The 27,500-nt window shown below is 25.9% G+C and overlaps 1 protein-coding gene across 2 annotated transcripts in view; it reads right to left on the bottom strand.

Annotated features, from left to right (window-relative positions):
* The window catches only part of LOC101235974 (unconventional myosin-XV), a 116,584-nt gene that overhangs the window by 16,375 nt on the left and 72,709 nt on the right, over nt 1-27,500 (bottom strand). The window contains exons 27-45 of one of the 2 annotated variants that reach the window (XM_065803313.1): nt 26,016-26,091; nt 25,802-25,935; nt 25,518-25,616; nt 25,350-25,424; nt 24,359-24,519; nt 23,934-24,097; nt 19,133-19,205; nt 18,793-19,002; nt 17,258-18,191; nt 15,932-16,106; nt 14,796-14,968; nt 13,272-13,445; nt 12,644-12,700; nt 9,017-9,092; nt 8,318-8,436; nt 7,235-7,344; nt 2,023-2,110; nt 1,395-1,445; nt 973-1,152 (exon numbers count right to left, since the gene is read on the bottom strand). In XM_065803313.1, the coding sequence (XP_065659385.1) occupies nt 973-1,152; nt 1,395-1,445; nt 2,023-2,110; nt 7,235-7,344; nt 8,318-8,436; nt 9,017-9,092; nt 12,644-12,700; nt 13,272-13,445; nt 14,796-14,968; nt 15,932-16,106; nt 17,258-18,191; nt 18,793-19,002; nt 19,133-19,205; nt 23,934-24,097; nt 24,359-24,519; nt 25,350-25,424; nt 25,518-25,616; nt 25,802-25,935; nt 26,016-26,091 (3,129 nt within the window). Of the gene's footprint in view, nt 1-972; nt 1,153-1,394; nt 1,446-2,022; nt 2,111-7,234; nt 7,345-7,993; nt 8,074-8,317; nt 8,437-9,016; nt 9,093-12,643; nt 12,701-13,271; nt 13,446-14,795; nt 14,969-15,931; nt 16,107-17,257; nt 18,192-18,792; nt 19,003-19,132; nt 19,206-23,933; nt 24,098-24,358; nt 24,520-25,349; nt 25,425-25,517; nt 25,617-25,801; nt 25,936-26,015; nt 26,092-27,500 lie in introns of both variants that reach the window. The other variant, XM_065803314.1, reaches the window with a different exon arrangement.

Genomic DNA, 27,500 nt, shown 5'->3' with positions numbered 1-27,500 from the left:
TTTAGGTTAAACCTATATATGAAAAAAATATTCTACATTTGCCAGATGGGCTTTATGATTTTATCCTGATAACCCTATCTTATTGGCAATATTAAAACATAGGACAATATTGGAAATATATAAACAATACTTTTTTGCATGAGCAACAAAACAAAAACTCCTCGTCAAATTAGGAACTTGGCAGTATTCAATGTAACTGCAGTTAAATTAAATGCAACAAAATTTTAAAAAATTAAAAGCAAAATTAAAGATAAAAAATTGTCCACTATTTTAGTGACAATGCAAAATGTAAAAAATGGTTTAATGATAAGAATCAGTAAGTAAAGTAATGGATGCCATCAACTATTGCTGATAAGCTGAAAGAAACTGTATATACTAAAATGAAACAGGAAAAGCAATTTGCTTCTAATTAAATATAAAAAAAAATTTAAAATTTATTTGTCTTGAGTGCATTTTATTTCACTGTGAGTAACACAATAAATGTCATTTGACACTTAATATGACACTTTATATAAAAAACTTGCAAAACTTGGTGTTTAAGTTTATAAAGATAAAGGGCATTGAGTATTTTTAAAAGAATTTCACCATAAACAGCTTTGTTAATGCCAAATACAATCCTGCAAGCATGTTTTTGTTAACTTTAGTTTGTTTAGCTCAACATAACTGGTACTTTTGCTATGGCAAAAGTTACCAGTTATGGTAAGTTACTTTTGCTTACTACTTTTATTTGAGCTCTCTCTGTTTACTACTCATTTTCGCAATGGATAATAATGCAAACCATGTAAGATTTGAACTAAAATATTTGGTAAGAATTACATCTTTAACCTAACAAAGTTTTAGCAACTGAAAAAAGAACTGATAGTCTTGGTTCAAAAAAATATAAACAATTATGTCTACAAGACAGGTTGGAAACTATTTAGAAAAACGTGAATATATACACACACAAACAATAAAGATAGGAAAACTAGCTACCTCATAATCTTTGACCAGTGTAATTGGAAACTTTCCCCTATAATCACCAACCGTTCCCCAGAGCATACCAACTTCAATATCTTTCTTGTTATAAATTTTAATTATTGTGCCTTTTTTAAACGATAAATGATCTTGGTTCGGGGCAACATAGTCACCAAGAGCTTTGACATATTTTTCTTGCTATAATAAAACAAATTAAGTTTTAGTTAAATTTTTTCAACTTAAACATTAATTTCATAGGTTTACTAAGAATATTATATTTATCATAAACAACGCTTTTACCATAAACATCATTTTTACCATGAACATCAAAGGTCATCTCAATGATGATTGGTTACATTTAAAACAACATTTTTAATCATCTTAACCATCAAACTCTCATATGATATCTTAAAAAGGTTTAGCTTTAAAACAAAATTTACCTTTTCAGCAGCCTTCATATAAACATCAATTAACTTTTTTATTGATGCAGCCTATAAATAATTTCAAAAAATAATAATAATAATTTAAATGAAAAATAAAATATGTAAATAAAAACTAATGTATTATATAATGAATTATTACAATAAAAAAATAATCACTACCTTAATTTTAAAATCGAAAAACACTTTTTAGTTTTTAAATATTTCATATTTATTTCTTTATTTTATTCATTTCTTTACTTTATTTATTTATTTTTTTACTTTTTAATAATAAAAGAAATTATAAGAACAAACAGATACAAGTCATAAACTATTCAAACCACCCCCTCAGTATGTACATGATAAAATCTAGTTAAGTCAATTAAACAAAATTGAAAAGTTCAATCAAATAAACTTGATATAACTATAATTTATTATAAACTTATTTAAAAAATGTTATTTTAAAATAAATTTTGATTATTAATAATTTCAAACAAAAATTGACAAATAAAAAATGAAAATAAATGCTCTGATAAATCCCTGATCTAATTTCAATATCCCTTCAAAATACAATATTACAATTTATAGATTCACAAATAGTTATAAAAAAAAAATATTTGGTTTGAAAAAAACAAAACAAACAAAAAACCTTCACTGTATGTAGCACAATCTTTCGATCAGGTGTATCCAGAGTAACTTTTTCATTAACTGCTTTTACTTCAATTATATCATTATATCTAAATTCAAATGCATAATTATCATAATTATTTGATTATTAGTTAGAAGCTCAGTTAGTGATGAGAAAAATATTCAAACAAAATTGAAAACAAACAAAAAAATTAATTCAGATAATATTGATTAGATGGTGAGTATAAAGTTAAAATTTAGTATTTAGAAGAAGAATTCAATTATTTAGAATTAACATTTCAAAGTCACAAAGTTCAAGAATTCCACAGCATACAAATTTTTGTGTCACATGATAGAGCCGAAAATATTTATCTTCGAAAATATCACCAAAATATTTCACAACCAAAACATTTAGAACTGAAAAGTATACTTTCATTGCAGGATCGAATTACAAAATCCTTTCTTGCGCCGAAAGTTTTAGAACCAAATTTTACAACCGAAAAAACTTAGATCAAATTACAAAATCCTTTCTTTTTTTATTTTAATTTAATTTAAAAACTTTATTTCATGTTTTTTGATCGAAATTTTTTCGGTTCTAAAATTATTTATGACATTTTGATTGATAATTCGATCGAAGTTTTTTTGGTTCTAAATACACTTATGACTTTCGATCGAAAATTCGATTGAAATTATTTCGGTTCTAATTTTTTTCGTTAATATTTTCGGTGTAATAAATTTCTCATAATCGGTTCTAAATTGAAATTTACGATTCGGTTGAATCATAGGATGCCCAAATTTTATATCATTTTGATAGATTTTTTTTTTTACATTAATTGTTTTAAAAGTGCTTATCAAATAAGTGCTTAGCTTTTGCTTGAATAAGTTATTTTGAAACAAAAAAAGCTATCATTACATTTTGATAGAGAAAAGAAAAAACAGCAAAAAAAAAAGAAACTAAAAATTTTTGTTATTTTATTTTTGCAAAAGCTCACAATTTTAAAAAGTGTCTTCAAAAAGAATTAATCAAAGAATCTTTTGAAATTATTTTCTTATTAAAAACATGCACAAAAATAAAACAATTTTCTGTAAAAATAAAAGTATAATCAAAGTAAAAGTTACAAAGTTTAAAATCATTTTAACAACAACAGAATAAATAATAAAAAAATGCTTTACATATGGTAACCACTGGTAAACATATTGTTTACTAAAAAAGCTTATTGTTATTAAACTTCACTTTTAAGCAGACCAAATAAAAAAATTTCATCAACTATTTTATAAAATTTGAATGATTTGCCATTTTCATCAAAACCTATATTTGTAACCAATACTTTGATATCATACATAAGCACTATTGTTACAGCAATGCAATTATGCAATAAATTTTAACAGCAGTTTGTAGATAAGGATTTGAGAGCAATTAGTTATTAAGATTTGAGAGCTATTTAGTTAGGTAATTGTGAAGCGAAATTTTGCAATTACGATTAGCTGCTAACTAATTGAAATGCAACTTTTTTCGATTTACAAACAATGATTAAATGGTGTTTTTATTATTATTCTTGCAATATACCTCAATTTTACTTAAAAATTGCTGTTTGTTGCAAAGATTTCTATCATTTAATATTTTCATAAATTCTAGAAATCCACTTTAGAAATAAATCTTATACTTATTGTTATTCCGAATCCTGATGGATGTAGAATTTACTTTGTAGATGTAGATGTATCAATTTCAAAACTGATTGTATCTATTAACTCACAAGATGCATTACAAGTAGAGTTTTGTGTAACTTTAATAAAACGTTTTAAAAGTTTTAAAGCAAATTAAAAAACTAAAACTCTGATGCCAAAAGTTCAGATTGAGTTTGAGTTTTTTGAGTTTTATTTTCAAGCTTATATATTTTCTTTTTCATTAGAAATCGTTTTCTTTGTTCTAGGTTTTTTCAATTTTTTTTCTTGTTTAAGTTTATGTGTTCTAAGTATGAAAATGATGATATAGGGATTCTAGAAGTTTAATGTGGATTTGAAATAGTGACAAGACACTAGGTCAGGCCAAAAGATGGCGTTACCATCATGGGTGTTCCACAATGGCAACAAGTCCATTTTAAGGCACTCTTTTGATAAATTGTACTCAATTTAATATCATTAGTGAATTGGTGACAAAATTTTGTGTTTTCAATCCATATTGACGGCTTGACAAACAATAATGCTTTTGGGAAATTGTTTTAATTTTATTGTTCTAAACTTAGCTTTCACCTTTTTTTTGCAGACTCCCATACAAAAATGCTGTCCTGGTATTTTTTTGAAATTTAACTTCATATTTGTTTCATCATTCTTTATTATTTTCTTTAATTTTTTCTACACAATAGTTTACATAATTTTCCTGGATGACTTGCCAATAAATTTTCTTCATCATTGTGATCAGGCTTTATACATATTGAACGACTTAATTTTATGGCTTTATACATATTGAACGACTTAATTTTATGGCTTTATACATATTGAACGACTTAATTTTATGCTCTTTCTTGATAGTTTGGAACTTTTGTCGGTTATTGGCGTTTTTATTTATTGCATTAAGTGTTAAATACTTATTTAAAGTTATAATAACAGTACTTTTAGAACATCAACCAGTTTTTAGGATTAATTTAAGAGGCAAATTAGGATTTCCCATTCAACGGTAAAAAGTGCATCACCAACTTATTACTATTTTAATCCATTTTGAATAATAATAAAACTTTTATAAAAAAAAAAAATTGTAACTGAAATACTAATACATGCTAATACACTTCAGCTTTATTATACAATAATTAAATAATTATTAAATAATTAATTAGTAAATTTTTTTGAAACTTGTTTACCATTTACTCACAAATTAACAATTTTGTCGCTTGCTGATTATTGTGTTTCAATAAATTTTACATTTATATTCAGTAAAAAAAAGAGCAAATATATTTTCAAACAGAACTAAAACTTAAATTAAAGTAACTAGCAAAATCATTATAATAAATGTATTTAACAACAGATATTTAACAGGTACTTAACTTCTGACAGCATACTTTCCTTTAAAAAAGTGTTAAGCATTTTATTTATATTTAATGGCAAATACTATTGATTATTAAAATAGCTATTGAATAGTGTCCTGATTTGCAACTACATGAAATATGTTTATAACTTTTTCATCGATACTCATATTTTGGATTCAATTATTTTCTACTTCTTCTTTAATTATTGTGTGATTTAACATATTTTGCTATATAGGTCACTCCAGTGCTTTTAATTTGAAATAATGAACAGAATGTTTTCACACAAACTTTAAACATTTGATATGTCATACTTAATAAAAGGTTTTTGTTTTTTCAATTTTTTATAAATTTGTCTTCTTTTTGTTTTATAAAAAGTCATCAAAAATAAAATCATTGAATTTTGAGTTGATTTATTTTGATTTGAGTAAAAGCTATCAAACACAGTTTTAATTCTATTGTTTGATAGAGTCAGAGCTTTACAAAAATTTGTTTCAATGTTTATTAGAGATTACTCATCGTTTACCATTTTGATGATGTCACAACTTTGCTTTTTTTTTCTTTTAATTTTTGAAATTTCTCCATTTTAGTCATTCTCCAGGTTCTGAAACTGCCACACAATTAAGTTCCAATTCAAATAAACAACTCGTTTTAATAAAATCAATTTATTCATAGATAATTAGAAATACTGGTAAAAATTACAAATACTGGTAAAAAATGAGTAATAAACATTTAGATTTTAAAAACATTTTTTTTTATCGTCATGCAAAATTTTACATACTTGGTTGGCTTAATAGAGCTATTGCTTTTTGACATAAAAGTTAATTTGGGTTTGATACATTATGGAAAAAAAAGTTCAACTTAGTGTGCAATTAAAAAAGTTCAACTTAGTGTGCAATTAAAAAAGTTCAACTTAGCATGCTATTAAAAAACTTTAACTTAGTGTGCAATTAAAAAATTTCCACTTAGCGTGCAATTAAAAAAGTTCAACTTAGTGTGCAATTAAAAAAGGTGAACTTAGCGTGCAATTTTTTATTAAAGCATTTTTGAGCCAAAACAATATTTCCATTTACTTTTTAGCCTCAAAGTTCATAAAGATCAATATTTATCTCAGTTTTCAAATTTTTGTGTTTTAACACAAAAGTTTAATAAAAAAACACTCCATATATACTTTTTTTTTTTCAGAAGAAATGATTATTTATTTAGACTTCTTTAAAATAATTTTTTTTTATAAATTGATTTCAGCATATATTCAGACAAGGCACCTTTGCGCGTGATTGTTTGAAGGTAAACCAATTAATTTAAACATAGTATTGATGACCTCAATGACTAAGACCCTCCTGGAGGGTCAATTACAGCCGAAACATCACAGAATATCAAGACGGTACAACAACTTATTAAAAAGTATCATGTTTCAATACATAAATTAAAGCCCAAGCATAATTATGTTAAACCATAAAAAAAAACTTGAAATTATTAAAAATTATGAAAAAAATATCTTTATTTTCAAAAACTTGCATCACATTGGGTGATGTTTTGTGAATGACCTGCTTACAATAGCTCAATATAGTAAACCATGAAGCTATTTGCTGGTAGATTTTGGCTGATTTCAACAAAGATGAACAGCAATTATAAGTCCTTTTCATAAGCAGTGTTTTGGATCTACTTAATACAAGTTGGACACCAACAAATGATTTTGTCATGGATGAGTATCAGAGAATTCCTGAAAACAATTGTCCAGTGAGACCAATTTGAGCAAAAATTTTTACCACATTAAATAAACAGCCTTATTTTTGATTCATTGTCTGAATAAAAGAAGGCAAGCATAATCATTTTATTTAATTCTTTCATAAAACTTAACTTTAGCCATTTGCTAACATTATCAAACTTGTTTTTCTAGAAAAGATTTCGGATTTCCAAGAATAACAAAAATATCCAGAATTCCTGATTCTAGAAAAAGATCTCATTTACTTTTGCAGATTTAGATGTGGAATAATACATTTTGCACACTTTGAGTTTTAAAATGCTGACAAACCAATACAGTTTTCCAGAAATAAAGAAAAAAAAATTTTTTTCTGCCATAACTATATTTCTCTTATCTAGAATGTTTCCCGTCCCAAACTTGAAAACCCACAGTAAAGGGTTTGAGTTTGTCACTTACGTAAATCATTTGTAAATGTAATAATGCATTACTAATGTCATTAAAAAAAAACTTACTTTAGATGACTTGTTGTTGTTAACTCATCTTCAACAGACTCTCTTGTCACAAATCTTACGCCTGAATGTGAAACAGCAAGAAAAGTACTGAAACTTCTTTCGGCATAGCCCTAGAATAATATAAGATTATCGTTATAGACAATACTCAGTTTTTGAAAAATTAAAAAAACAAACTCTTTCTTAACTATTTTTATATTTTTTGGTAAAAATGTTACATAACTTTTATTTGGTACAAGACTTACAAATAAAAAAATGTTTATGGTACAAGACTTACAAATAAAAAAATGTTTATGGTACAAGACTTACAAATAAAAAAATGTTTATGGTACAAGACTTACAAATAAAAAAATGTTTATGGTACAAGACTTATAAATAAAAAAAATGTTTATGGTACAAGACTTACAAATAAAAAATGTTTACGGTACAAGACTTACAAATAAAAAAATGTTTATTTGGTACAAGACTTACAAATAAAAAAATATTTATGGTACAAGACTTACAAATAAAAAAATGTTTATGGTACAAGACTTACAAATAAAAAAATGTTTATGGTACAAGACTTACAAATAAATAAATGTTTATGGTACAAGACTTACAAATAAAAAAATGTCTATGGTACAAGACTTACAATTAAGAACTTTAAATTTTTTTTGGAAAGTAAGTAAATTTTCAAAAAAGTAAGTAAATTTTTGGAAAAGCTTTAAAAATGTGTTAAAAATACAGACAAGTTATCAGAATACATCTGAAAAAAATGCATACGTTTACTCTGTACAATCGGGAGAAATATAATGGCAGCTCTTTTGCAGCAAAGATCACTGACTCTTGAGTCATTGTTTTTGCTAATAAGAAGGAAAATTATTATTTTATTAGAAGAATGCAACTTCACATGATAAAGCTATTCTTTTTTCAATAAATTATTTTTTTGCAAACTTTTAAAAAAAATTATGCAACAAATTTTAGATTTCATTTTCATTTAAATTAACTTTCTTTAGTTTTTTAACTTTTTTTTTTTTAAAAATCATGTATAGTGAAATAAATTAGCTTTACCATGCAAAGAGGTATAAATTAACATAATTAACTTACATTAACCCTATACAATCTTGAAAAGTATAATGGAAGATCTTTTGTAAAGTCTATGATCTGCATAAGAACCCTGTCAGGTGGTACTAGTGCATTTAGGTAGCGTACAAGATTTTTATTTCCTGGAAGGTGTATATGCATAATGTATAATGAGAATAACTTACAAATATATATATATATATATATATATATATATATATATATATATATATATATATATATATATATATATATATATATATATATATATGTATATATATATATATATATATATAATATATATAAAAACTTACATATATATATATATATATATATATATATATATATATATATATATATATATATAAATATGTATATATATATATATATATAAATATATATATATATATAATATATATAAAAATACAAATAATTAGAATTTAAAAAAGCAAACAATGTTTAAAAAAAAAAAAAAAGTTAATCTTCATTTAAAAAAAATATTTCATTTAATTCGTAATTGAAAAATAAAATTAAAACAGTATTAATAATAGTAAAATATATAAACAATGAAATAAAAAAATTGAAAATATGTGGTTTTAATAAGTTAATTATGAAAAATTTTGATAATTAAAAAAATGTTAATAATAATAAATTAAAAATTAAAAAAATAACTATAAAAAAGTATAATACCTGAATAGAAATGTATGAATGTAATAAAAATACCTAACAATCTTTGCATTTTGTAGCGATCTTCTAATGAAAGTCTAGCACATGTCCTACTGCCCAAATCATCCAATATCTAAAGAAATGATAAAAATAAGTAATCAAGAAATTATAAAAACATCCTAAAAAAAAAAAAAAAAAAAAAAATTCTTATTAAGATACAGACTTTCCTCATTTTAAGTCCTTTTTAAATACAAAAAATTTGTTGGATTTTGAAGCTGTAATTAAAAATTATATTTAAGCCTCATTAAATATTCAAAACAAATAAACCCATGTACAAATACATTTTGAAACCCATTAAAAACATGTTTTTTCTGTTATTAGGCACATTTTGGTTTACTATAGTATTTAGAATGATGTAAAATCTTTCAATCTAAAAATACATGGAAATCATGTTTTTAGTTTTAAATTATTAATTTGGTATTTTTGTGGTACTTTTGTATATACAAAATACCGTAACGGGTGATGCGGAAGTTATCGGACAAAATAAAAACGCCAATAACTTATTTATAAAAAAACAAACTACTATTATATTTTTTTAAATAAAGCATTTATCTTTTAATAAAAATATATTATTTTTTATATGAAAAAACACCACCATCTGCTATTGATTTCAATTTTGATCTGACGCCTTTCGTATGTGACTGTAAAAAGTTTAAATCTATTTCTTGTAGTTTTAGTTTAATGCGATCAATCAAAACTTGCTCTGTTGAAGCTTGCCAATCTCCCTCATAAACCTTCTGTGCCAAGTGTCCCCAAAAATTCTTTATCAATGTAATAGACATATTGGTCCATCCAATTTAGAGAATCTTTAGAATAATGAGAACTTGCTAAATCTGGCCAAAATAAATAGTAAAAGTCTCCATGATACTTGTGAATAAATGGAAGAAGTCGTTTTTCTAAACATTCATTAATATAGATTGATGAATTGATCACTACAGCCTTGGAAGTGCGAAACAATGGCTCGGACATACCACAGTCAGATATTGTATTCCACATTAATAATTTTTTTGGAAATTTCTCTTTTCCTATAAAACGAACACTTTCTGGGCATGTCTTTTTGTTGTTTGTGTAGTATCCAGAATTTCCAGGCATGTTGTGCCCTGCAAAACAAAAGTATTTTTCATCATCGATGACTAGAAGCGACTTTGTGTTATAGAGTTGGTTAACTAGTTTCCTGCTTCTTTTCTTTGCCTTTATTTGTTGTTCTGTAGTGTATTTTGGAGTCTTTTCACGTTTTCTATATTTAATATTCATTTTTTTTAACTGACGACCAATTTTCGATTGATTTACACCGAATTTAATACCTATTTTTCTCTGACTGACCCCTTTTCGATTGTTGACAAGTCTCGTTAATTCGGCTTTCTTTTCTCTAGTCCAAGATGTCGGATGACCAGGGTGCTTTCTATCAGAAAACGATTGAACAGTTTCAAGTCTTTTTAGGTTATCATATATTGTACTTCGAGCAAATCTTTCCTTTTCACAATGGTTTACGATTTTTTTTTTTTTTATATTAGGTTTATTTACAAAAAACATTTTTAGTTGCTTTTGAAAAGATTCTTGTTCAGCTGCATTTAACTTCATTTTAAATAATTGTGTTTCAAATAATAAAGTTTATATTTTATAGAACGTTTATGCCTGCGCATAAAACCACAAAAACTAATTATTATGCTCAAATAATGAAATTAGGATTTATCCGATAACTTCCGCATCACCCGTTAGAAATACAAAAAAAAGCCTTATTTAAAATGTCTGCAAAGTTTCATGACAAAGAATTTATAATAAACCCATGGCGTCTAAATGCTATTTTTAGCTACTCTAAATGTGAGTGTGTTGAAATGTTGAGTTTGTAAGAAAATTCTAAACCTTGCAAATTAGACTAACAGTCTAATTTGCAAAATGACTAAAAGCCATAGAACTTATTTTATATGACATTATGTAATGGAACAACAACATGATCTCAAAAAGAACTAGAAAAAATATTTCTTCACAAATAGATTTAAATTAGTCTTTGAAAAACAAAAAAAAACTTAGTTGCCTTGTTTATCTCTGCTTTTGGATTGCCAACAAAAGTTTTTTTAATGATGCAAATTAGCTTTTACAAATTTTGGGTCATTAAAATAATGAAATTTGTGTAAAAAAAACTGCACATAAAAAATTTCATTTTATTACAACTTTTAAAAATTATCACAGAATTTTTACTCATTAACTTCTTTAATAGCCAAATTTTTGTCATGTCAACAAGATTCTGTTAAGAGAAAATCAATGTGAGACTTGCAAAAGTTGTTTGATCATGTATGCATGATTATATGTTTATGCATGCAGCATAAATATATAACTGGAGAAAAGCTAAATGCATGAATGAAGAATGAAATTCTCTGTGAATTTCATTATATCACTGCAAAGATGACATCACAACTGTTTAATTCAAATGAAGACATTCTATTCATTAAAATTATGAATATTGAGATGTTAAACATTAGTCTATATATTAAAATAAATAATTAAAAAACCAGAATAAAACTTAGAGTCTGATTTAACTTATATTTATCCTACCGAAATTCTGGTAAATTCAGTCATAAAATATTTTTAATGACCAGATTTTTTTTTTCTTTTGTAACATTCAAATCCTCTTCAAATACTATTGTTTATTAAAATGGCTTATTGAATAGAGTCCTGATTTGCAACTAGATTTTGAAATATGTTTCTAATCTTTTCCTTGGTACTCATATTTTGGATTAAATTGTTTTCCACCTCTTTTTTAAGAATTATTATGTGATTTAACTTTTCTATTTTGGCCACTCCACTCAATTTTGGCCAGTGCTTTTAATTTGAAATAATGAACAGAATATTTTCACACAAACTTTTAACATTTGAAATGTCATACTTGATAAAAAGTTTTCGTTTTTTAACTTCTTATTAATTTTTCTTTTTTTTGTTTTATAAAAAGTCATCAAAAATAAAATCATTTAATTTTGAGTTGATTTATTTTGACTTGAGTAAAAGTTATCAAACACTGTTTTAATTCTATTGTTTGATAGAGTCAGACCTTTACAAAAATTTGTTTCAGTGTTTATTAGAGATTACTCATCGTTTTCCATTTTGATGATGTCACAACTTTGCTTATTTTTCTTTTAATTTTTGGAATTTCTCCTTATTAGTCATTTTTCAGGTTCTGAAACTGCCATACAATTAAGTTCTGATTCAAATAAACAACTCATTTTAATAAAATCAATTTATTCTTTTATTATAATTTAGTAAAAATTTAGCAATAAGCATTTAAATTTTAAAAAATATTTTTTTGTTTTTTTTCTCTTTATTGTTATCTAAAATGTTAGAGACTTGATTGGCTTAATGGAGCTATTACTTTTTGATATAAAAGTTAATTTGGGTTTAATACATTATAAAAGACAAGAAATTTATTCAGCATCTTTGCATTAATAGAAAGGTGCATAAAAAAAAATTTCTTTAAAAAAATGTTTGTGTATAAATTAAACTTACTTTTAAAGAAAAATGTAGGGATGTATAAAAATAATTACTTTGATAGCAAAACATTGGAGTGAATAACGCTAATTTACTTTAATAACAAGATGCAGGGGTGAATAAAAAAAGTGCGAACAAACTTACTTGTCTATAAATCAAATGCTTTAATGTTGCATTCATAATTTCATTTGGAAAAAAAATCTAAATAAAATTTTTATAATTAGATATATCCTAAAAAATATATACAGATATATATATCAGGGTGTTAGCTAGCCTAATGGCACTGTGTATACTGCAGAATTCCAATGGTCAAAAATTCCCAATATTTTTTAGAGCAATAACAACAAAAATTCCTAATATTGCAAAAATGCAATAAAAAATATATTCATGGCCAACACCCTGTAAATATATATATATATATATATATATATATATATATATATATATATATATATATATATATATATATATATATATATATATATATATATATATATATATATATATATATATAGCCCTCAGAATCAGGGTCTGCCAACCTAACTGCAGATTTAGAAGTGCTTGAGGCCAGCAAAAAATTGCTGGCCTTATTTCTATGTTTTATGGTAAAACCTAAGTATCAAATTTTTTTGCCGACCTCATTTTTTCAAACTCCGAGGGTTGATATATATATATATATATATAATTCAATAGTAACACTAAAATTATATATAATAAACTTCTAAAAACTAGCATAAACGTAACATAATAAAAAATAAACAACCAAAAGTACCTCTTTCTTTAAAAAAATTTTCCACCGGGTATTAGTATATGTTAAATAAGGTAAGTTCTGACGAGGATAAAGAACTGAATGAGTAAGCTCATCACTATCTGTCCAATCTTTTCTATGAGCGAATGTTTTGTTAACCATTGCTTCAAACTCAGGATTGTAGCTTTCTTCTATTCCCTAATAGTAACAATATAATAAATATAAGCTATATAGTTATTTTTATTTAAGTGTTTAATTTTTCTGAGCATTTTATCTACACATATATCAGAATAAAACTAAATACTATCTAAATACTAAACATACATACATACATACAGGAGCGCCAAAAGCATTTTTCTTTGAGATAACTTCCAGATGTGGAGCAGACTCCAAACATTAATATGTTTATATTTATGTCAAATAAGGATGCTTTGCAAAAAATTGCGATGATTGTAGCTTGGGAACAAAAAAGCCCCAAAATTTTGGCCCCCCTGCCCCCAAACGTGAGAGCAACAAGTTAATGAAATATTTTTTGTACTATTTTCAACTAGACTTATATTCATCAATAAATTTTAAATTTCATAGTAAAATATTTTATTGTTCAAAAATTATGACTATATAAAGTTTAAACCTCCCTCAACTTGAAGGGGTTGCAAGTTTTATATTGTCATAATTTTTGAACGCTGAGAGATAATACTATGAAACTTAAAACTTATTAATGAATATAAGTCTAGTTGAAAATAGCACAAAGAACTTGTTGCTCTCTTATTTGGGGCAGGGGGCCAAAATTTTGGGGCTTTTTTGTTCCCAAGCTCCAATCATCGCAATTTTTTGCAAAGCATCCTTATTTGACATAAGTATAAACATATAAATGTTTGGAGTTTGCTCCATGTCTGGGATTTAGCTATCTCAAAGACCAAAATATGCTTTTGGTGCCCCCTGCATACATATACACACACACATATATATGTATATATTTGTACATATATGTATATATATATTTATACATAGTAATAATGTCATAATTATCTGCAAGAGCTTTAGTATATATATTGAACAAACAAATCAATATCTAACATTAAAATTTTTTTTAACAAACTAAACTAAAACAAACCTAATTCAATAAATTCAAATAAACTCCTAATAATGCTCATAACAAGTGTTACTACAATGCTAATCAACAACAACAACATTTTCCTATAGCGTTGAACAGCAAAACAAAGTTTATATTATGCAATAACAATATTTCAAAAGTAAGTCTACCAAAAAAGTACACTAAAACCTGTAAGTCACAAAACTAATTCCAAAAACCTTTAAGAAAGAACCAAAAACTTGACAGGAGAGAAAAAAGATTTATTTTTTCATGTGATTCACTTATTTTATTTGCTTGTGTTTTTAATAAAAACACTATTGACTAATGCACTACTATAAAAAAATATATATAACAAAAAATGAATTTGTATAAGTTTTTCATTTTCATATTTTATATTAAATAACACAATATATTAGGTTACTATACGATACAAATTAGTAACTTAATCATTTTACCTTAACAACTCCCGGCATTCGAAAAGGAAGTCTTCTCACTACATTTACAGTATCTGCAGACTGTGGTGGTTTATTGAAACCTATAGGAGGTGGAGAAGAAGGATTCGGAAAGTAATTCCTTTGAAATTGATCATTAGAATCTTCATAAAAATTTTGTGCTTGTGCTGCATTTTCTAAAAATAATTTACTATGCAATCAATTGCGGAGACCATACCAGAAATAATTTACTATGCAATCAATTGCAGAGACCATACCAGAAATAAACTTAAAAATAATGTACTTCATAAATTAATGTAGAGACCAGACCCTGAATAAACTTAAAAATAAAAAACAGAATTGTTATTGTTATTATTAAGTCACACAATTACATTTTGGTTAAATAAAATCTCTTTGATCATATATTTTTCAGCCAATAACAGTTACTTTGAAGTCAGTTGTGGCTAAGTGCATTACCAATACCACAAAGCAGTTGTGGCTAACCAATATCACAAAGCCGTAAAGAGTTTGCAAAAAATGTAGAGTTTTTAAACTAATAATTCTAATTAATTAAAATAGAAATTTAAGCTATAGAAAAAGGTATAATATATACTAAGCTACAAAAGGTAATTAATATATTAATTTTTCAAGTTATTTTTTTGCTGAGTTTTGGTAATTTTTGTTTTCTTTAATTTTCACTAGTAATGATTTGTTACATAAAACATTTTAATTATATAACATTTATTTAAGTTAACTTTTTTTGTTTAATTTTTATATTATCCATAAAAACTTAAATGAAATATTAAAATAATATTTCATTCAAGTTAAATATCATATAAAATGTGTAATGTAAATATACCATTAAAACTGATTTTAATATAGCTTAAAAACTTTTAGATTGATTGAGTATTCTATATGTTTAGGGTTTCTAAATTAATTCCACCTAAGCAGAAGACATTTGGTTTGATTTTAGATTATCAAAATATAAAAAGTGTGTTTAATAACGCCAAGTTTTCTCTATAAACCCCAAGTTTTTTCTATAAACATTATAACAAGTTGCAATACTCACAATAACTATAGCAAATAATGATAGAATTCAAATACCACATGCTGGAATGCATAAAAAACTATATAAAATAAAAACCTTTAAAAAAACTAACCAGTTCTTTTTACATTAAAAAGTTCATTTTGAACATATTGCTGTTGTTGCGAAAGTTGATTCATAAGCATTAACTGTGGGTCGGTTGAATGAACATTTGAATAAATGTGATTATGATTATATGCAATCTCATTTGGTATGCGATTTGGATAAAAGCCTCCACCTTTTAATTGGTTCTAAATCAGTTAATTGATGTAAATTTATGTAATATTACTAAATAACTATTTAGCTTCAAGATAATGGGTGGAAATCTAAAAGTATGTATCAAGGAACTTTTCTCCACTATAATAAAAAAATAAGTTACATGACATAACAGGTTAAATGGATTGTTACATTTACAACATACAACTTGTTATATTATACCACAACAGGATATTTATGCCTTTAGTTGGAGTGAGAGAGTTTTTTATTTTATAACAAAAAACTTTCTACTTGTAACTACCACCATCATAATGATCACCATCATAATGATCATAATCATGATAATCATTATGTGACATCATTAATGATCACTATCATAATGATCATGATCATCACAATCATCAATTATTATCATGGCCATAATCATAATGATTGTCATTATAATCATTATTATATCATTGTCAGGTGATTAAACCATCACTAATGACATGATACTGATTTAGCCTGTTATGGATTAAGTACATTCATAGGCTGAGCATTTTGGTGTGTGTATGTGTGTGTGTGTGTATATATATATACATTTATAAATATAGAAAAATATATATATACAAATGTATATGTATGAATATATATACATATACATATATATATATATATATATATATATATATATATATATATATATATATATTCATACATATACACATACTCATTACATTTATAAATATATATATTTATATATATATATATATATATATATATATCTAAATATATATATATAGATATATAAATATATATATATATATATTTATATAAATGCTGCTTTTTAAGTTTGTATATGCCTATATATATATATATATATATATATATATATATATATATATATATATATATATATATATATATATATATATATATATATATCATACATATACACATACACACTACATTTATAAATATATATATATATATATACAAATGCTGCTTTTTAAGTCTGTGTATGCCTATATATATATATATATATATATATATATATATATATATATATATATATATATATATATATATATATATATATATATATATATATATATATACATACATATATATATACATATATATTTATATATATATATATATACATATACACATACACAGAGGGGAAGAATTTGCTATTAGAACTCACTAGTAGTTTTTTATTTTGAAAAATCTCTTCATTTTCATCAGCAAAAACTGGCTCAAAGATGTTGTCAACATATGCAGATACTCCTGATCCATGCGTTCCATAAGATGTAGGTCTATCATAACCTTTTTGATGTTCAAATCGATTAGCAATATTTGCAAACCGGTTCTTTGAAGACTTAGAAAGAGAAGCACTTAAAGGACTTAGTATTGAAGGTTGTAACTTCTTAGTTCCTCTTGGCAAAGTTTGATCATTTGCACGAATATCTCCAGACAAGTCAATAATTTCTTGATTTCGTGCAATAATATCAGAAACAGATCTGCCTTGATATTTTCCTTGATAATTTCCGGATTTTTCTGAGGAAGGATTCTTTGTTGCTAATTCATAAGAACCATTTGCTGCACTTTTGTCACGTTTGAATTTTATTTCATTCGATCGTTGCAAAACCTCCTCCATATCCCATGGAGGTTTTGGAATATTTTTTTTGTTTAAAGTATTTGCTCTAGATGAGGCAGCAGAGTTTGGATGGGATGCTGATGGCATAATAGGAGGAGGTGGTGGGGCTGGTGGAGGAGGAACTTTTTTTCGATGAACACGCTGCATAAAAACTTCTTCTAATTCATTTGGTTGATTGTTTAGATAAGCTGCATCAGTGAAACGCTGATATGGATCACGAAGATAAGACTCTTGATTAAAATATCTGGACCTTATTTGGTTTTCATTATTGAAATAAGATGGTAGTTGTGTAGAAGGTTTATAAAAAAATCTGTCATCAGGCAAAAAAAATAGATCTTGGCCACTAGCTCTCCGGGATGCAAGGAAAGGTATCTCATTATTTTCATCCTGATGGTAAACAAGAGGCTGTGAAGATAATTCGTCTGAATATGCTTGTCGTAAACGTTCCAACCGTGTACGATGAGTATATGATTTGTGAGCTCTACATAAAATGAACATATATTAACATATATTAAACAAAAATTAACATTATATATATATATTTATATATATATATATATATATATATATATATATATATATATATATATATATATATATATATATATATATATATATATATAAACATAAGGAAAAAAACATATACATATTATACTAAAATACATTGTAGATAATTGAGTGAAGCCAAATATTCAACAATAGTAAGAGTAAATATGAACACAGATTACAGTCATGATTTAAAAAAAATAAATTTATTAATATAAATATAATATACTTTTAAACTTTTAAAGTTTAAAAGTATAATTACATAAATTTATATAAAACTTTTTTTTTAAATACTTCACAACATATTTATACTATTATAATATATATATATATATATATATATATATATATATATATATATATATATATATATATATATATATATATATATATATATATATATATATATATATATATATATATATAATATATATATATATATATATATATATATATATATATATATATATATATATATATACAAATAGAAAATCAACTTTCTATTTTTGTTTTAATTAACATGTTTTAACACTTACTCTATGATGATTTCTTTTCGGCCTGGAGGCATTGGATTAGCTCTATCTAATGAAATGCATGTGTGTGCCATGCTACAAGGAAATCCTAGAGGTTGTTCTAAAGTAGATATAAGATCAAGAATTGTATCATCCCCACAAAGATCAAGACGACATGATCTTTCAAATTGCAAATAGAATGACCAACCCGATACAGCTGGATCAGCAATATCTCTAAATGGTTCAAAAATAAAAACAACTATAAAAACAAAGACTAATTTTTTATTTTGATTATTTTTGTAGCATTCAATTCACATTTAAAAAAAAATTATTTTTATAGGTATTGCCAATTAACTTATTATACCTAACGTGTAAGAATGATTTAGCAACATTTTCTCCTAAAGCACTCGATTCTACTTCAATAACCTGTTGATATCCTATGAATTAACATAAAAGCATATATTATATTATGTTAAATTAACATGAGGTGTACACTGGATTTTAAGTTGTTTGAATTTCGACATTTACTAGCATTTTTCTTTTGTATATTTATGCTTATGCCAAATGAGAATGTTTTGCAAAGAATTGCGGTGATTTGAGCTTGGGAACAAAAAAATTTTTTGGTCCACCCAGCCCTTAGCGTGGGAGCAACAAGTTTATAAAATATATTCTCAACTATTTTTATTTAAATTTATTTTTATCAACAAACTTCAAATTTTATGCAATAATCTCTTATTTTTCAAAAACTATGACCATATAAAGTTTTAACCCCCCTCAATTTAAGGGGAAAAAAACTTTGCAAAGTCATAAAAACTGAATACTAATAGATTATTGCATGAAATTTAAAATTTGTTAATAAATATAAACTTAAATAAAAATAGGAGAAAAAATATTTTATTAACTTGTTGCTCCCATGTGGGCCCTAAAAATAAGTTTTTTTTTGTTCCGATGCTCCAATCACCGCAATTCTTTACAAAACATTCTCATTTGACATAAGAATGAACATACAAAAGTATAGAGTTTGAACACTACCAGTAAGCGTCAAAACTTAAACATCTAAAAATCCAGTGTGCACCTCTGTTTTAATGTATATGCATGAATACATGCATATTTATATATGTGTCAGCAGTGTAACATTATTATCACCCAAAGGTGTGGGACAACCCGGATATAAGTGTATATATAAATATATATATATATATAGGTTTGAACTTATATCCAAATTGCTTGTCAATTTATGGTAACAGGCTTGGTTCAATGATGTCTGCATTGTGACAGAGCAAACTATCAAGACCAGAAAAACCAAAAAAGTCATGGAACATCACATTTTAAAAATGCTAAAAACGCTTGATCTACTAAAGAACAGCTACAAAAAGAAGATAAACAGTTTTTAGAAAGAGAGCAGGTTTCTCTTCTCTATTCATAAAACAAATATATTTGCTTTAATAAAAAGTGATAAAAACAGGGATGATGAGGCTTCTGTTCTTGAGCAATTGTCTGAGAGGGGACATGGCCCAAGTCCAAAGGTATGGAGATAAAATAAAGAAAAAAATAACTATTCACTCAGTAATTTTTCAAGCGCAGATAGTGACAATCAAACTGAATGCAACGAACTATATTTACCTCCAGGCAAAGCCCAGAAAAAATGGAAAAATTTCAGAGTGACATCAAAGTTTGCCTTCAATTGGTTAAGTATGAAAGACATTCTTTACAATTGGATTCTAATTAAGACCAGATTTGGGATTGGAGTCAGGCTGGGTAGATGTTTTTTGTCTTTTCTTTACAAGGTTGGTGAAGATGATTGTATTGATAACATATTGATATCAAGATCAACTCATTGATAGTATACCGATATCAAGATCAACTCTAAACAAGAAAACACAGTGGAGTCTGAGGTCCAGATAATCAGAGAGGAAAACATAGACAAATGAAGAGGTTTTGAAAAGACACAATTGAAAAAAAGACATATCTAAAAATGGATAGGATTAGAATTGCCATTAGCACATCTTCACTAGAACCAGGTCAACTAGACTTCTTTCTTAGCATCTTTAAAATTGAAAGCTTCATGGGAAGTGATCAAGTCATTTCTATTCAAACAATGCTGTGAGATGTCTGATCAGATTATTAAATTGTGTTGATTAGCATCCAGTAACACTGGAAAAATATAGGCGCCATAAGCATTATTATTTCATATGTCCTAGATAGACCTGTCCTCAGGTTAATGTGCAGACATCACATCTATGAAAGTCATGTGGCTCATTTAATGAAAGAAATTTTTGATCAAGCATGTGGTCCCAGCAAGAAACTTTATGTAATTCTCCAAAAACTATGGATGCACTTTTGCAAAGCTGTAAACAAACTTGAGAGAATTGTAAAGTTTGATTGGAGTCAAATTGTTTTTAGCCCCAACTTGTTACTGTTTAAACTAGCTTGGATACTAAATAATTCTGTATCACAGCTTTTCATAAGAATACTTTTTAGAGAGGTAATTACAGGTATCTTTGTGAACTTCGGGCATTTTTTCTGTAAGCCAAGTGATCAAACTTCTTATTTAAATAGCATAGAACTCATCATGAAGCAATATTTATAACTAACTGTATCTACTTATTGGTTATTCATGACTCAAATTACCACCCTGCTAATTCTGAGACAATTAGAAAAATCACATTGAGCTATCTGAAAGCTGCAACCTTCAGATATTTCAATATGTTTTTTCATGGATTATTCAATTGTATTTTTTCATGGATTCTTCTTTCTGAAAAGCCCTAATGCTTTTCAAACACCCTTAAATGATTTAATGGCATTCAATATTGCTTTTCAGCTACAAACAGTAGAAGGGTTTACCAGAGCCTCATGCATCATACTTGGTATCTATCCCTACAACAAGTAATTTTTGATCTGGCTTTTGATAAAGAACTGAAAACCGAAGACCAACATGTTAAACAAGATACTTTCTTATGATATACTGGAGTTAAAAGATCTGGTTTAAAAGAAGCCTGAAACTCAGATTGAAATTATTCCTACATCAAAATTGGGAGACTTTGTCAACAAACAGTCCTACTTTTTGTTCTTGCTATCTTGCCTTTTTCTTTTCTTTTTCTCCAAAAAGGAAAAGAAAAAGACATCGAAGCATGTGAAAATAACTAAGTTTCGCGGCCTTTTATTTTAATCTATTTATATATATATATATATATATATATATATATATATATATATATATATATATATATATATATACACATATAAATATATTTCTTTGTTTTGGTGTTTTGTTGATAATAATAATAATGGAGAAGAAAGTTTAAAGGTATTTTAACATTTTTATTAGGTCATATGTTTATTAGATTATTTACAATTTTTTATTCAATTAAGAGAGAGCAAACAGAGATATCATCATAAGAGAGAAAACAGAGACATCAGCATAAGAGAGCAATTAGTGGTAATTTATAATTAGTTATTGTTTATTTTTACGTTAAATATATATGCCATAAATATTAAATAAAAGTGTTTTTATCATTGTTTAGATAAAGAATTGAAGAGAATAAGTCGGTGGTTTTTTTGTTAGATATCTGTTGTAATGATTAATTTTTACTGCATTTATATATTTGTACTGATATTAGAAATTTTTTACTTTAAGTACTTACATTGTAGACTTTTAAATTTATCTTCAGGCACATTAAACCTAAGGCTATTAATCAAATTAAAATGATTCCTAAGGTTAGTAACAAATCCAAAATAGCATCAGTTTAGTTTAATTTAAAAATATTATACAATTTATGGATCACTAATAAAATTAAGAAAAACATTTTCTTTTAATTAAATTTTTTATTCTAACTTAAATACAAATGTAAAGGTATTGTCTTGCTTATTATCATGTGCATTGCTTTACTTAAGACATTTTGAAATACTTTTTTTTGCTCTTTTAAATTCTTTAACATAATTGTTTTCAAGATTAGAAACAAAATAAATTTTAATTTTGTGTATTTGTATTTTTTAGCAGAGTATCTTTGTTGAGGTGAAAGATAAGGAAATTTGTCAAGCAGCTATAGAAGGTCACTTTATTTCAGTTGTAAAAATGTGTTTACTTAATGAGTACAATAGACATTGCTATAATCCTCTTTCTCATAATGAAATTGGGATTGCATTTGATGGGATTCTAAGATGGTGCTTCACCAGGCCGTCCTCTAAAAACTATATCAAGTATATCTACCAACTTAGATCCAATAAATTATCCAAACTGACAAAAACTGATTTTAAAAAGAACTTAGTAACTAAAAGCAAAGATAATTCTAAAAACAAGCAGAACTGGAAAGATTGTATATAAATAAGTTTGTATTTTATTAAATATTTCAGATGATAAATGAAACTATTGTTATTTTGTATTGCTATGAATTTTATACCCTAATCCTTAAGTGCTAAATCAAAACAAACTTTGTTTAAAGGGATACCAAACCTCCGAAACATGTTGTGCTCATATTAAAGACAATAATAAAAAAAAAACATTTGGCATAAATTTTTCTGATTATAACAAAAGAATAAATGCATACCAAGAAAAATTTTTTATTTAAGTCGAAACTCCATCTCTTCGTTTTGATGTAGGTGAAAAAGTCAGCATAATATACACAATCTACAGATTTGATAATTCATTCAAGCGTGTTTTATTCCTAAGAGTTTCAGTACATGACATCATTAATTTCTTTTGTTTGTGTAAAAGATCAATTATGTAAACAAACAAAAAAAATCAATGACATCAAGTACTGAAACTATTAGAAATAAAATGGACTTGAATAAATTATTAAGTCTGTAGATTGTGGCATATATTATGCTGACTTTTTGGCCTACAACAAAAGTAGGCGAGCTTTGACTTAAATAAAAAGTTAGGTTTGGGATCCCTTTAATCTACTAACAATTTAATTAATTTACTAATAAACAATAATACAATGAGGTAGTGGTGTAGTGTTAGTGCGCTTGTTTCATAAGTGAGAAGCTCATAAGTTTCATAAGAAGAAGTTTGATACCACCACACCCCAGGTAGTACTAGGAACGTGGTAGAACGTGGAACATGGCACTTTTTTAAAGCTCCTAAACAACATTTTTTTTTTAAATTATAATTAAAATGTGTAAAATAATAAACAATTAAAATGTGTTAAAATCAAATCATATACCATCTGCCATTTCACACATCAATGATATATTTGATAACTCTGAAAGAGATTTCCATTCTAGTAGAGTGGGTGGAAATACTCTACCAGTTGAGTTTACATCCCAGCATAATAGCTTGCGTTGAAAAAATGGTTTATGCTCTTCATAACCATTGTCAGAAACATATCTAAAAATTTTAAAAAGCAAAAAGTCTTGTATTGATAATGTATATTAACTTCTTCGGCTACTTTACATAGAGCATAATATACCACCTAATGTATTATATCACTTCACACATATTATATCTGTGTAAAGTAATATGATACATACATATAAACATATCACATAGTCTGTTGCAGTCTGTATCATATTGCTTCACAAAAAACACATATTCTGTAGAAAAAACACACAGAACACATAGTCTTTTGCAGGAATAAAACAGTCTTACTTAAGCAAATATTTATTCATTCGAGAGGATGGAGGAAAACAGCACAAACATAAACCAATAAGATACCATCCACGATAGAGACTTTGCTCAGATGGATTGTTTTGAGTTTGAAGAACTAATTGTGAATAAATTTCATCACGCAGTTCAGGTTGACGAATCCCCTAAATTAAATAATCAAATGAAACATAACAATATACATAATATAATAACATTAATAATAACTGAAACTAAATGTAAATAAAAAAATTCATTATTTTAATTTTTTACTTTTGTTTTATATTTTCATTTTTGTTTTATCAAATTTCATTTGAAATATTTCACTGAAAATAACCTGTTGTAGCTCTTTCAGACTCTAATGTAATATTTTTATAATAAACCCTGGTTATTAAAACTTGCTCATATGTGTATCACTAATACAATGGTAGAGCAAGTTAAAACATCACAACATCCCTCCTAGTGCCACACTTAACTTATAACTCAGTACAGCTTATGTACTCATTATAACCTTGCTCATCAAAACTCATGTTATAGACTTTTTGGTTTAAATGACGGTTTTACAAACATATAAAAACTTTAAGTATATTGGCTACTTATTCTAAGATAGCCTAAACTAATTACTTTTGACAACTTAAAAATTTTTTTTTATAATTCATACATTTATGTAATTATATGATGTTTATAAAATCAAAATCCAAAAAAGAAGTCATTCTTTGAATGTATTTTCGCAAAACAATTTTGTTTACAAAAGACAACAATAATACTACATTTATTTACAACAGATAGCAATAGAATTAAATATTAGAAAACATGTCACAAATCGTTTTAAAATTAGGTTTAATATTTTTTGCCATGTAACTAAACAACATGGTTGTTGTTATCTATATAAAATAGTTGTATTATTAACATGATTGTTATTATTTTTAAAAAAATGGCTGTCATAGTATATAAAAAAATACTCATTATAAATACTAGAAGAAGAGTTTACACCTACTTTGTTTACAATGTAATTTCCCAAAACAATTTGTCTTAAACCATTCATAGTAACATCATCCATGAATCGCATTATCTACTCATAAAACAAAATGTTATAATTTTAAAGTAAGTTGTAGTTTTAGGTATAAAATCATGAACAAAAACTTAAGTTTGCAATAAAACTTACAAGTTTAAAACTAATTACGGCTTCAACAATTTCTGTATACTTTTGCTTAAGAAGTGATGTTCTAAGAGGGACTTTTCGATAAGTTATACCAATGTTGTCCTAAAAAATTAATTTTCATAATTTAAAAATAATAGATAAGTGAAATAAATAGAATGGAAGAATAAATAAATAGAATGGCTTTATAATCATATAATTAACAGAAATTTTTTTTTTAATGTTTCTCATGTTTCATTAAAAGATTATGATGATCTAATTTTTTCCTTCTAAACCGAAATGTTTTCAACCTGAAAAAACAACTTGGCAAATTTTGAAAACTGACACAAATCAATATCACCAGGAAGAGTGCATTCAGCATAATCCCAAGGTGCTACTTTATCAACTGCTATAATATTGTAGTCCAAGTGAACTGGTTCCCAATCTAAATTTAATAATAAGTTATGAACTATGGGTAATTATATTTAATTTGTTATAATTTACAACAACAACAAAAAAACGTACGCTTTAATCTGACTAATACAGCTGCTAGATCTGGTGGAATATCAAATCGTGTTATATCAACAACTTTCTCATACTCCTATAAAAATCTTTTGAAAGTTAACAAATGTATATTTGTAAATGCATATGTACATCTTTATATGTGTATATATATATATATATTTTATTTAATTCACCTTCCCAAGGCTAAGAAGGTCATTACAGACGAGGAGGCTACTTAATTGTGGTAACTATTACCCTCTCTCAACTCTATAACTCCGAAACACAAATCTTGACAAACAAGGCTGCTGCACAGAGAAACAAGGCCGCTGCACAGAGAAAATCACCATGATCGGTTGAAATTTGGACAATTTTAAATTGAGTTTTCTCAAAAACCACTTAATAAATTGTAATGATTTTTTTTGTAATGATCCTTACATAAATAGTTTTTATTTCAACAAAAATAAATTTGGCCTTAACTTTATGACGTGCAAGTAATTTAAATTTTTGTAAAGTACCGGCCATTATCTCCACAATTTTACTTTGCGTCACTTTTTTTTGTAACATTTATCAATAAATCTCAGAAATATTAACACTATTTGCACATTTGCTTATTTTCCTCAATATTCCCTTCACAATTGCCTAGTAAGATTCGGTAACTTGCTGATCAGGAAAGTTTGGTGGATCAGCATTCTTTGGAACAAAATTGACTCTATTTTTCTTCTACCACAGCATTACTTTTTTGGAATAGTGGATCAATGCTAGATCTAGCCAAAATAAGGTTGTTTGTTTGTGCTTTTTAATTAGAGGAAGAAGTTGTTTTTTCAAGCATTCAGTCCCATATAATTCTGATGTGAAAGATTGATTTGTTATGAAAAGAGAACTTTTAAAACCACAACTGCGAATAGCCTGCCATAAAAGGTACTTCAGAGCAAATTAATGAAAAATAATTAAAAACTTAAATTTGTCAGAAGCTTTATAACTTTTGACTGATATTAGTATTGATTACCTGGAATCATTGAGTGATCTTTTTTACAGTAAGTTTCATTGTCTCTAAAAATGCCTAAATTTCTTTTTGTAATTAATTTAAGCAAATTTTTAGCTTGTTCAATTTTTGATTTCTCCATCAAGCAACCTTTTTGATATTTTTTCTTGTAATATGCTTTCAGATTTTCTTTTTTGAATACTCTTTGAACGAAAGATCTATTGCATTTAAACTTTATGCTATATCTTAATGTGACTGAGTCGGATTTTGAAGAATTTAGTTGACTATTGATTTTGCCTTTTTTTTGGAAATAAATCTTGATTTCCCACCACTTCCCGATTTTCTTTTTACAGTTTTATTTTCCTTATAACTTTTTATAATAATTCCAACAGTTGGTTTTGGAACTTTATATGCTTTTGAGATTATTGAATATGATAATGATGGACTTCCTATGAAAAATTTCAAAAACAATTTTTGATTTTTAGACTTTTTACTTGACATTGCAAAAACTTGTGATAAGTAAA

The sequence above is a fragment of the Hydra vulgaris genome, chromosome 08 (assembly GCF_038396675.1).
Source record: "Hydra vulgaris chromosome 08, alternate assembly HydraT2T_AEP".
In the NCBI taxonomy this organism is placed as follows: Eukaryota; Metazoa; Cnidaria; class Hydrozoa; order Anthoathecata; family Hydridae; genus Hydra; species Hydra vulgaris.
The sequence above is the reverse complement of the archived record's forward strand: the minus strand, read 5'-3'. Positions and strand labels throughout refer to the sequence as shown.